The 13,758-nt window shown below is 39.6% G+C and overlaps 1 protein-coding gene across 10 annotated transcripts in view; it reads left to right on the forward strand.

Moving 5' to 3' along the window:
• Nucleotides 1-6,427: 6,427 nt before the first annotated feature.
• LOC121573566 (autism susceptibility gene 2 protein) overlaps nucleotides 6,428-13,758 on the forward strand; it is a 493,378-nt gene continuing 486,047 nt past the window's right edge. For all 10 annotated transcript variants that reach the window (XM_045222451.1, XM_041885653.2, XM_045222452.1 and 7 more), the window contains exons 1-2: nucleotides 6,428-6,580; nucleotides 8,781-9,567. In XM_045222451.1, the coding sequence (XP_045078386.1) occupies nucleotides 9,286-9,567 (282 nt within the window). In that variant the 5' untranslated portion in view covers nucleotides 6,428-6,580; nucleotides 8,781-9,285. The remainder of the gene's footprint in view (nucleotides 6,581-8,780; nucleotides 9,568-13,758) is intronic.

A 13,758-nucleotide genomic window follows, 5' to 3' on the forward strand; every position in this document is an offset into this window, starting at 1 on the left:
ATGGAGTAAAAAGTACAATATTTTCTTTAGGAATGTAGTGAAGTAAAAGTAAAAGTTGTCAAAAATATAAATAGTAAAGTAAAGTACAGATACTTAAGTAGTACTTTAAATTATTTTTACTTAAGTACTTTACACCACTGAGCATTTGGACACATGCCCTCAGCTAATATGGCCTGATGCTATTGAGCCACTCAGCCAGAGTTCCATGTAAATAAGGAAATATGGGAGGTTATGAACTTCCTGCTATTACAAAAATGAGGGGAAAAGGCCAAAAAAAGCCCCACTTCCACCTGATTTCCCCCTGTCTTCAGACTCTGAGCACCAAGCAAACCCACTCCAAACAACCATCTTAGAACATGCTAACAACCATAGTTGTAGTGACAATTCTATACCAGATTTTTTTTTCGGTATCATCTGGATGTTTGCAGTACACACCGGTTGCATGGTTTCTGTTCATGTGTTATGAATTCTCTGATATTGAATTGACTCACATGTTGACAGTTTTAGTATATTCAGTACTTCAGCTTCAGTAATTCGGTATTTTATCTTTGTTGATTGAACTTGTGGGTTGAACTTACCTATGCCATTTGCTCACTATTGAATTATGAACAATATGGTAATATAGTGAATGAAGAGAACAATTGCAATATGCTGTATGTGCTTCATTATACAGTGCAGAATGGTGGGAGGAAGAAAGAGATTAAAACATAATGTGTTCAGTGTTCACTTTTTAGGTCAACCGTCATCCTCAATATCCATGATGCAGTCTACAGTCATGTTGTATTTTGGTATCACACTGTTGAAGGTACACACGAGAGGAGGAGGAGAGGTTTTTGGCAGTGTGTTTTTTTCTCCTTGTTACATTTGATCTCTGGCTATATTTGGAAGCTGTCTTGGTGTATTTACACTGATGACAGATATGGAAAATGCTCCACTGTGCCGGGGACTAAAATGATGTTGAAAAGCACACAACATAAGTGTATCAACTTATTTATGGAATTGAAAGAAAAATGGCACACATTTGATAAAATGATCTCTTAGAGCTGGAGTTGTCTAGTGAAAGGCCATTCTCAGCATACAGTTCATAGAAAGGGTTTCAAACGGACTCAAATCTATTCTTAACACTGAGTTACAGTGCTTGGCAATTATATATCGACCATGTTTAGTGTCCTCCCCATTTTTCTTCCATTCATTCTAATACTGACGTTTTACATTTATATTTTAGATTCTAGTCATTTGGCAAACACTCTTGTCCACAGCAACAATTATGATTAAGTGCCTTGCTCAAGGGCACATCGGCAGATTTGTCACCTATTCTGCTCGAGGATTCCAACCAGCAACCTTTCGGTTACTGGCTCAACGCTAGGCTACCTGCTGCCCAAGTTTATCTTAAGAGGATGAGCCGGTAGACTTCAAATGCAAATGTGATTGATTGTGTGAACCAGTGGAAGTAACACGAGCAAAGAGGATTTTGACAGGCCCCATACATCAAGATTTTTTTCACTATGCATGTTAATGTCACTGCTACAGGCTTCAAGGTGTTCAATCATATTGATTCATATGGGTGACAATTAGGTCTTCATAGAGCAGACTTGTGGGATACATTGCATTTTCAAGTGCAAAACTGTGTAATCTGATCTGATTTTAGATGTAGTCAGGCTAACTACTGTACTAATCCAATTATTTAATATAATATCAACCTTGACTGTTGACATTCACTCTAAGGTCAAATGTATAGAGGTTCATCATGTACAATACAAATCTTCTCCCGTTGAGGCATACATAGAAACACCATTCAGTAACACTTAGCACCATTCATAATTCATCACCACTTCAGAACAATAGGTCATATTATATGGCTCTTATTATTTGTTAATAATTAGCCATCAACTCCTCATGTATTAACATGCAGTTTAAGGTCATTAGGCACTTGTTAGTCCTTTAGGGACTGATAGTTAGTCATAAATGATGAATATTAGGCTTCCCCACTCTGTGATTTAACCACTCAAATCACCATCATACATTAATAGCAGCAACAGAATATACTGGGTGCGGAGCGTGTATACTCAGAGCTACATTGATGATGCTAAACAGTACACCATGTTGTTATGCATGGTAACAGAGCAGAGCGAGAGGCATTTATAAAGACTAGGGTGTACACAATGGAAATAATAGTGGCTATTACCAGGCTTAGAAACAGAGGGCTTGGGGGTAGAGAGATGAGCCCATTCCATCCAGCATTCAGCAGCTCTTTGTTGCTGTATAAGTGCCATACATACGATTGAAATAGCTGTTTAAATTGCATTGTACTCAACTTATCTCAGTCTCAAGTGAGATTCCTGCAGATCAAGAGAGAATGGGGATAGTTTAATGAAAGACGTGAGACAAAGAGATAAATCTAAACATCTATTTGTAAATCTCATTTAATGACTACTATCTGCTGTGTGGTTGCGTCACCAAGGAGATAGAGAGAGACAGTTTTGCTTTCATTATCGCTTGGCAAAACACATAATGCTATGTTGTACATGTACTGTACATGTATACATGTTGGTTTGCATATGCAGTTTTCTGCTAATTGATTACATAATGTTGGTATTTCTGTAAGCTGTAAGCCTGAGGGTTAATACTGTTACACCTCATCAACGAGTACTGTATGTGTTTCATATCGCTGGAAGCACTTGAAAGATGAGGTGAGAGCTTTGAATTCCTCACACATCACACAGTGATAGTATAGGGTATTTAGCTCAGTCTGTTTGCTGTTGTAGCCTAGAGCAAGAAACCTCCTCAGGTAAAAGCATCTCAAAGCACTTCTTCACTTTTCTTTATTTCTCTTTTCTCCCTGTTGCTTTCTTTTCCAGAAAAGAATGTGTGCCGTGTGTATGTCTTACCTTGGTCATGTCTATATAATGTTTATCATTGGATTGATTAAAATATACTGAACAAAAATATAAACGCAACATGCAACAATTTCAAAGATTTTACTGAGTTACAGTTCATAGAAGGAAATAAGTCAGTTTAAATTAATTCATTAGGCCCTAATCTATGGATTTCACGACTGGGCAGGGGCACAGCCATGGGTGGGCCTGGGAGGGCATATGCCCACCCACTTGGGAGCTAGGCCCAGCCAATCGGATTAGTTTTTCCCCACAAAAGGGCTTTATTACAGACAGAAATACTCCTCAGCACCCCTCTACCCCTCCTCAGACGATCCCGCAGGTGAAGAAGCCGGATGTGGAGGTCCTGGGCTGGCGTGGTTACACGTGGTCTGCGGTTGTGAGGCAGGTTGGTTGTACAGCCAAATTCTCTAAAACGACGTTGGTGGCGGCTTATGGTAGAGAAATGAACAACAAATCCTCTGGCAACAGCTCGGATGGACATTCCTGCAGTCAGCATCCCAATTGCATGCTCCCTCAAAACTTGAGACATCTGTAGCATTGTGTTGTGTGACAAAACTGCACATTTTAGAGTGGCCTTTTATTGTCCCCAGCACAAGGTGCACCTGTGCAATGATCATGCCATTTAATCAGCTTCTTGATATGCCACACCTGTCAGGTGGATGGATTATCTTGGCAAAGGAGAAATGCTCACTAACAGGGATGTAAACAAATTTGTGCACAATATTTGAGAGATATAAGCTTTTTGTGCGCATGAAACATTTCTGGAATCTTTTATTTCAGCTCATGAAACATGGGACCAACACTTTACGTGTTGCATTTATATTTTTGTTCAGCATACATACAAGTAACATTTTTCTTTAACTCTCCCATTGAATACAGGTGTTTTTGACCAGACACAACATGCTAAACATCCTTTTAGTTAGGGTCATGACCTATAACAAAAAACAGACAGTGAGGTGTTTGGGGTTTTCTGACATCAAAGGGTGATGACCTGAGAGTAAAGATGGCGCTGCAGACAAAGTTTGGCCAGTGTCTAATAATTAAACCTGATTATAGAGAGCCTGAGAGAGGAGGAGAGGAGGGCATGGCAGCACATTTATCTACCCCCCACCACACACCTTAATGAGAAGAAGGCTGGACAGCTGAATTAGGCTCTTTGTCCCCTCCCCTGCCTCCTCTACCACACCACTTTGTCAAAAGGATGCTGGCTCCTCCTGGAAGATGAGACAGAGTCAAGTGTGTGTGTGTCCTGGAGCATTACTCTAACACGGCTGGGCTGCAGTGGTGGCTGGGAGGGTGGTGAGGGGCCCCCTCTCAGAGGTCATAGATGGGAATAGAAGTACTCAGACTGGACAACCACTGTGCTGAGCCACACTGCATCATTACGCCTGCAGGCTAAAAATACACTGGCTCTCATGATCCCTGATTCACACAGGACCAGCCCACAGCGCTGCCACCACTACACACGAACACCATCACCACCACCATGGCTCTGTGTGCTAGCTATCAACATGTAGACATGTCATGTTGGTGAGATAATCACACTGCTGTGGTTTTTGGCTTTAATCTGATTTATGTTATAATAAGATAATGATAGGCTATTATCATGAAATTAATAATACCCTATCACCAATAATATTAGATTGAATGTGATTACTCTTTAGTATTAAGATTTGGATTTAGTCTGATGAGAGGTTTATTTGATGTTTAATCATATTCATTTTTTTCTTAACACATGGCTTTTTTCAGTGCAGGTTCCATTTGAGCATTCAGAGCCCATGACTGACTGAACCAGGAACTCAATAGTGTTCAACTGGCATCATGGGTGACAACGGCTCCACTGATCCACTGATTGAATATGGAGGATGGGGCTTTGAGCCTTGAACAGAACATCAATACAGAAACCATCGGATACACAGTGAGGGATTAATTAATACAGTATTCATATATGTAAGTGGAACAACTGAGAAATCTTTAAGAGCTATTACAAATGGCAAATTAGACATTTGGGTAATCAAGACTGTGAATGATATTGGCATGATTGAAGCTGAATTAAATACTGTAAATAATGGAAGTAAATGCTCTTAAGTAATTATGGTTTTGAGAATCAATTTCTGCACCTCAGGGAGATTAAAGCAACACTTGGCTTTCACAGCTCTCTCTTACAAGGTTAGGACAAAAGCTGCTACTCTCAAAACAATGTATGAATATATTGATTATTTGTTGTACCCAAATGATACATTGCATAGACCTGGAATAACTACAACCTTGCACAATCATGTTTTGGACTCTAGGCAGTAGAATATCAACTGAATACATTACTGTGGCCATAGTGAAGCAGTTGCTTGGGAGATTCTCAGCATCCTTGGGTTGTGGTTACCGGTTAGCCCAAGCGAGCGTGAAACATTGGAGGATCCATCATTGTATATCCTGGGGTAGAATATATGACTTGTATTTAATGTATTTGAGAGGGACTTGTTTAGAACTACATAAAATACATGACATGGATGTCATTTAACATTGAATAATATAATTGCAATATTCACCATGATAAGTAATTATTTCATTGTTTTCAATATTCATCATCACTTATCTAATTTATAGGGAAAATGTGATTTTTATTTGTATTTTTTTACTAAACTAAATTAGATAATTAGACCACCCTTGCTAACTTACCTGACCCACCAATGACCAAACACTTCAGATAAGTAAAATGCTATGTGACACAGTGTCATGAGACCCGGCCAGCTTTCTATTTCAGTGGGGTTTGACAGGGGAGCAGAGCAGAGTGAGTTTGCCCCTTGGTCTCTCCCTGGAGAGAACCTAGCCCTGTTACATACCCTGTGTGATAGTCTGACACCTGGGTCCATGGTCTGTATGTAGACGATGGATCTGTCAATAACACTGAATGGGTGTCTGGGTGATAGCAGCATAAAGCTCAACGCGACTGACTGTCTCTCCCTCTGTCTTTACTCCAGATCCATATAGTCAAGACAAAAGAGAGTCCACATGCTGGTGGGAGGGTTTGTGGATGATTCATTGATTGTACATGTTGTTTGGGATAGGCTACAGGATTTATAATGAGTATTTTAAATAGTGGTGGCTCTTTATGTGGTTACGAAGGGCTGGAATTGACACATATGGTCACATCACAAGTGGTGTTTTGTGCAACAGCAAGTGTTTAGCCTAAGTGTAAACAAAATAAGATGTATTTTTATTATTTCAATATGCAAATTATTGCCTTGGCAGGTATGCTGAGAATGTACTGTCCAAATTTTGAGTAGACACTGTAACACACCTTTTGTGCTACAGTGTCTACTAGACATAGAACAGTCATAAGTAGGCTATAGCTTTATCTGGCTTATTACAGAGTTTCAACCGACAACATTACATGAGCATATAGTTTAGACTGTTCTCCTTAGTACAACGACCCATTCCAGATTCCATTGACAGCACTATTTGCGCCGAGGAAGCGCATACCCTGTAAAGCGGCACTGCGGCATCGCCATATCAATGCGCCCGGTCCCTTCTCCGGGATCCTCAAGCACTGACTGGGAGAGAAGAGCCCCTTTGCTTCATTACGGGATTTATTTGTTAGTTACATTTTTCCTTTTGTTTGATATTTTATTGACCATTCCTATCCGAATACCAGCGACTTGCTCGGACGGTCCCCACTTGCAAGGGTTTGCATTTCTTGGTTTTGCATGACGTGTCTTGGAGAAAAAGAGGCTCGCTTTGTGTGTTAGTGAAAATAAGCGGAGAGCTGGAGCAGGAGAGGAAGCAGTGCCAGTCGCTGTTGTAGGCTGGACTGGCCACGGAGCGTGAGATATACTGACAGAGAGGCAGACAAAAAGGACTGAATGAAGACAGCGAGATAGTGTGATAACAACACGGAACGAGAAAAGGGAGGGCGAAAGAGCCAAAACAGCTTTTAAAAGGATTTACTAGAGCTATGTTGTATGCATGTCATTAGGGGAGTGCTGGCAATGGGCATCAGGTTAAAGGGATAGGGACTGGGAAACGGCTTAGGACCGTTATAAGAAAGGCTGAATTTAGCTTCTAGGGCTAAAACAAGGGAAAAAAACTGCAGCATAGACAAGGCTGGGATTTCTGATGGTTTAGATGCGCCCTTATTACGCACCATCCGTCCAAATAAGCCACATTTGCGAGCCATTGTAATGTGTTGATGTGCAACATTTGGCACTTGCAGTCTAGCTGGCTATTGGTATATTACAGGTTTTACTCATGCTAACTTGCATTGCAATCCTTGGACAATTACATCATTCAAAGTTGAAGATGGTGGTTGTCTATGACATGATTATTATAGTGTGTCTGGTTATGATGGAGCTAGGCAAGGTGTGTTCCTACTGTCTGTCTGTGGAACGGTTCACCAGCAGCATTGGGAGGGGGTGATGAAATTTGGAGTGGCTTGGATGAGGCTAGACTAGAGCATGCCTGTAGGGTTTGGTGTATTGAATGATGGATAGGCTACCGTTTTGGTGATGTCATGTACACTTAGTATCTAAATGGATTTTGGTATTGTAGCTAGTATTCATAGAGTACAGGTTATCTGTACATTTGACATACAGAGCAGATTAGAAGACTGAGAATGAATGTATGTGTTAAGGAATGATTGAGATGACAAACTGTTGAATGTGTTGTCATCTGTATGCTGTCTGAAACGCAAACCCTTATGGTTACATATTGTAGCATGACTAGAATGTTAATAGGTTAATCATATAAAGTAGCCTATTATGACTGAACACATGCACTTTTGACTTAGAGTGCTCCAAGTTTAAGTGCTTTAAGACCAATTGTCAATTAAGGTCATCAGTCTAGATCTAGGAGAGAGCATTGTTTGGCAGAATCCTCATCTCAAACCCTCAAGGACAGACATAATTCAGTATCTAGTGTTAGATGTTATGTTATGACCCATGTGTTTATATGGCTTACATGAGATTATCTATTGGAAGAAATTAATTGGAATGTAAAATTGTGACGAAACAAGTATATTCTAAGAATCAATTACCTTGTAGAAATATTGCATAATGGATAGACCATTCAATAGATACCATACATTTTAGAGACATCTCATTCAACTAATCAGAATGTGCAAAACAATTTGACGGCTTAGTTGTTTGTAGATTGAAATATACATAATGACGAACACAGACAACTGTGAAAAAAATAGATTATGGCATACTTGATGAAAAATGTATTTTCCAATTTGTGGTATACAAATGTACACTGAATCAGGATTTTATGCACCTATATGGAGAGAGTGTAAATTATAGGTGACAAGTGTCGTGATGACTATGAAGTTTATATACATTGTCTCACCTTTGGTGAAAGCACAGTGATTTTAGAAATGTAGACATAATAGTGTGATGATCAGGCAAGCTGGTGTTCTATATGCATTGAACAGAAACCGAGATAATAACCAAAGCAGGCCTATTTTGAAAATATCCACATATATAGGAATAGGCTTAACCAAATAGAGGAATACATTATAAATGTAAGAAAACGCTAATTTCATTAAAAGTACTGGATAGAGTAACACCACGGGGGAGAACTTCAGAGATGGTAGTAGAGAAGGAGCACTTTAAAACACATAATGATCTCAGCCACATAATAATTTCAGCCTAATGATTCCGCATTGTAAAAAAAAAAAAAGGACAGTATAGTGAGAAGATGAGTCTAAAGCTATATCGTAATGAAACATTAATTTATGTTGCATTATGTAGACTGGTAACAACCCCCTGTACTGTATTATAATCTTCCTACCTTGAGAGGATGGCTCATTGACTTAATGCATTCGACATTAAGGACTGCTGCTGACTGAACATGTTGCAAATGTATGCTCTCTATCTCTTTGACTTTCAGGAGGGAGAGCTGGCTGACTGCAGCATGTGAAGAGTGAGGATTCCTTGAGGAGAAGGATCAGGATGTGGCTTTTTACAGTTGGTTCACCATGGCAAGACATGTCCAGTGATCAGACATTATTTTCCAGTTAAAGATTCTTCTTATTTTTTTCTCTTTTGAGTTGACAGCCTGGTTTCCACGTCTAACCGACAGTATTACCCTTTGTCTGTCAGTGGATGTCATGGACGACCGTTGGGGATCTTTGTTTCGGAACCTACTGCTGGGCTTTCAATGACTCAATGCATTCTCTACTCCAGCCTATGCCCTTTGGATATTATCTGATCGCTCAGTTTTCCTTGGATTTCATGCACTGAGTAACTATACGTACTACTTGTTGGATATTGTTAGGAAATATCTGTTGGTATTTCTTTCTGCTGGGAGTTCAACTGTGCCAGTGAGTGCCCTTGACAGGGTTGATTCTCTTCTATACTAGAGGAGTCTCTAGGTGGGCTTTTCCTCTGAGGAAATGGATGGCCCTCGGTCCAGTGGGCTCCGCAAAAAGAGGAAGTCTAAGTCCGAGAGGGATCGGGGACGGAGATCAAATGGGACAAGGAACAACAACAATGTGAGGGGGGGCTCTGTGGGGCTCTGCTTCTCCTCGGATTCGGAGAGGGAGGAAAGAGGCAGGAACCCCTTTTCTTCTCGTCCGAGGCCCCCCAGGAGAAAGAGAAAGGAGTCTACGTCTGCTGAGGAGGACATCATAGATGGCTTTTCTATCTCTGGTTTCATGACGCTGGAGGCTCTGGATGTGAGTAACTCCAGGCTGATGTTACTACTACTACTCTGCCCCGCGGGGGATTTGCTTCGATGTGGGATTTTAGCATTTCATCTCTGTGTTTTGCCATCTCCTCTGGATTTGGCTGTGAGGGTGTTTTCACATGTAGTCCTCTTTAAAGTGAACCCTGGGGTAAAAAAAAAGAGCAAAATAACTCAGTTCTCTTTGCATTCACACTGCCCTTGCCTTTTGCCAGTTCACTTCACCTTTTTTGAGGTCCGAGTCCTCTTTGCATTCACATTACTATGTTTAGAAAGGAACCAAGATATTCTTCCAACATTCACTCAATGCACACTGGGTGAAAGTATAGGACAAGCCATTCCATCAGAACGTGTTATCGGACAGCTAGATATACCTACTTATGTTTTGGAAGCTAATAGATTGCATTAAGTTAAAAGATGGGACATAATAATTGTAATCAGAAGATAATATTAACATGTAAATATAATTGGTAACAGATGAAATACCAGTAGAGTAATTGCAGATTAAATAATGCTGTAGGCGTAACATTTTTTTTTTACACCCTTTAAGAGCTAGAATGGATTTTGTACCCTATGTTGTGATTCTCACCAAAAATGTTTTCTTCTCACACTATTCAAACTCCACAGTCGAATAAACAGCTTATGAATCTCTCTTAGCCTATAGATCAACATATTGCAAACAAATAATCTGAAAATCGTGTCAGTACAAAACTCCACACATATTTTGGAATTTCTGTGTATCCTTGACAATCACTAATCAAAATCCAAAAACAGCAAATGTGTTTTCCGCGAAACTGCACATCATCATCTCTTTCCAATGTGAAGGTGTTATGGCAGGGGAAACGGTGTTGCAGTAGTCTAGTGTGTGGTGCGGGGATAATGACAAGCGAACCTGGGGAGCTTTGTGTTCACATTGCCCTAAAAAAGAGAACCAGACCACGGAATTCAAACGAACCGAACTCAGATCAGTTTGGTTCGCTTCGGGGGCTCTTTTGAGGGATCTGAGTTCCTTTGGAGTGTTCACACTCAACAAAAAACTAAGTGAACTGCACTTCACAAAAATTGGCTGAAAGGGACAAAGTGTGAAATCAACCTTAATCTCTTGACACTATGTGAAGAGAGGGTTGTTATTGTCTTCAGCCCCAATCGCTGTATCTGTATTGCTAGGCTGGCCTTGCACTTGGCTGAGCTCTAGCCTGCATATTTCTGTTGTGAGCTGGATTCCAACAGATGTGACGATTCAGCCAAAATGAGATGATTCAGCCAAAGATCTATATCTCTGTCACAGAGCTTGTTTTGTTGAGCAGAGTTGTGGATTTGTTTTTTAAGAATGTGCCAGACAAAGGCTTACAGTAGGAGGAATGGCTTCCAGAGGTTCTAGAAGGTTTCAGAACACAGAATAGGACAGTAGTGGATCTCTTGATTATGCCTACATGCAATTTCTTCATGGAATTTATTTGCCCTATTTGTCTGTGGAATAAGCTCCTCACATGTACAACAGTATGTATAGCCTAATTATGAATCTATTAATCATTCATTTTATTCCGCTTGTTTGAATTTACATCACGTATTACAATGTAACTATGTCACCAAATGTATATTACATAATATCATCTCTGTAGGCCTATACTTGTGTTGTGACTTGTGAGCCTTAATTCATGGATTCCTTTCAAACTACTGCAGTATGTTTTTCCTACAAAATCGATGTGCTTTGTCGTGTAAATCAAAACCTATACATACATTACAACAACATTAGCTTTCCTAACAGGTTAGATACTTGTGTGAAGTAGGCTGTAAGAACCAAGTGGGCAAAACCTGGTTTAAAAGACATCAGTATGATGTTTTTTTATGGTATTTTTACTGACCAGAAAATGCCATCTTTTTCTGACCACCATAATAATTGTGACCTCTGTCTGACCAACTGGTCATAATTCTGACCACTATATTATGTGCTATATTATGTAGCCTGCTGGTCATAGTTAAGACCTCATCATAACCTGGTAATGACCACCTGACTACAACTTATTACTTACACTTTTAGAAAAAAAGGGTTCCAAAAGGGTTCTTCGGCTGTCCCCATAGGAGAACCCTTTTTGATTCCAGGGAAAAGCCTTTTTAGTTCCACGTAGAACCCTTTTGGTTTCCATGTACAACCCTCTGTGGAAAGGGTCCTACATAGAACCCAAAAGGGTTCTACCTGAAACCAAAAAGGGTTCTTCAAAGGGTTCTCCTATGGGGACGGCCGAATAACCCTTTTAGGTTCTAGATCGCACCTTTTTTTTCTAAGAGTGTACTGTAAAAAGTATTGCAGAGGATAAAGTTGGATATTGAAAACATTGTTCATTACATTTCTGTTTCCATAGTCACCAATTAAATTTAATCTGCAACGTATTCTTATATTTAAAATAGATCAATCAATTGCAAAAACAAATCTACATAACCATTTTTTGCACATCCACATACAGTTGTTTCATAATTCACCCACAGACATTACATGCATAGAAAGACTAGGACAAATAGGCCTATTTGTCTTAATATTAACAACATTTGATATATATATTTTGATAGACCAAAGCATCAGCTATCAGACCATGTAAAAGAACAACTTAATTTTTTTTTAAAACAACATAAAATGCTACTAACTGGATTTATGTAAACTCCTTCAGACACCATAAAAGTAATTTCGTTTGTACATTTATTGTCCAACAAGTGCATTTGAAGAGATATAAAAGAACAGAGATAAGACAAAACGACTGAAGGAGGGTATTTTTTCTCATTATCACAGACTTTGTGAGTCGTCGGAGAGGACACCATTCTCGTGTCCTTAGGCACCACAGGGTAGTATGCTGACAACTGACACCTTCTCTCCTTAACACCTTCTCAGTTCTGCCTCACACTTGCTCAGCGTCTGGGTAGCACTGTCAGCATCATCCCCCAAAAGGGCCCCCTTGAAGAGTTCTGTGATGCGTCAGATCTGCAGTGAAGAGAATCAGCGCATACAAATTTATCAATTTGTGGACTCAGTTGGCTAAAATAATTTCCATGGTACTAGTTGAAGAGTTTTGTGGCAGTTATAGAGATGTCTTCAAAAAATAGCAACTTGCTCATTTACAAACTTTGCGTCGTCCTCCACCACGGCGATCAGGGGCATATTTGAGGACTTTCCTGAGGGCCTGCAACACATCAACCTCCTGAGTTTTGTTGCCTTTCATGACACTTACTGTAAGCATAAAAAGAGAAGAAAATACATTTACGATTGGCGTAATGTGGGCATGCAGGACAAAACAGAACAGTAACGCACAGTAAAATATCTTTAACAGTCAGAATCTACAAGACAATTCTCATTGTCTATGTCAAATGTCTCAGCTGCTCACATTTACTTACCAATTACAATGGAGCACACACACACAAGTGGTAGCAAAGGCATGTTTGCTCCTCTGTCCCTTCATAATATAGTGGGACATTAATTCATTGGCATTAATCTGAAACATTTTAAGAAAGAGGATATTTAGACAGTAGCAAAATAGTAACAAAAGCAAAATTAGACAGTAGTTGGATAATGAAAATGTTTAACTCATCTCTAAATGGTAAAGTTTTGCTTGATCCTAATACATGTTGTAATATTCAACTTTTTATAAACACACCGCTCCATAATCCTAAGGACATTGTCCCGGACAGAGGTTCCCCCAATTGAGGACAGCTTGAAAGTCTTAAAAAAAGACTGTGTAAAGACTGTGCAAAAATTAAAGTATGTGTAAAGAGACAAAAAAGAGACTAACATTCTCTTTTTCAAAAGTTATGTGTGTCTGTCATCTTATTCCTGCAACAAACATGAAGATAATGTGCATACCAATTGTTTCCTTTTGTCCTCATTGGTGTGGCTATCCTCCATGTCCTCAAACACACTAAGACTGTCAGCTGGATCTAAAGCTATACTGAACAAAAATATAAACGCAACATGTTGGTTCCATGTTTCATGAGCTGAAATAAAAATCCCAGAAATGTTCCATACGTGCATAAAGCTTATTTCTCTCAAATTGTGTGCACAAATTTGTTTATATTCCTGTTAGTGAGCATTTCTCCTTTGCCAAAATAATCCATCCACCTGACAGGTGTGGCATATCAAGAAGCTGATTAAACAGCATGATCATTACACAGGTGCATCTTGTGCTGGGGACAATAA

This window comes from Coregonus clupeaformis, chromosome 9 (assembly GCF_020615455.1).
Source record: "Coregonus clupeaformis isolate EN_2021a chromosome 9, ASM2061545v1, whole genome shotgun sequence".
Lineage (NCBI taxonomy): Eukaryota > Metazoa > Chordata > Actinopteri > Salmoniformes > Salmonidae > Coregonus > Coregonus clupeaformis.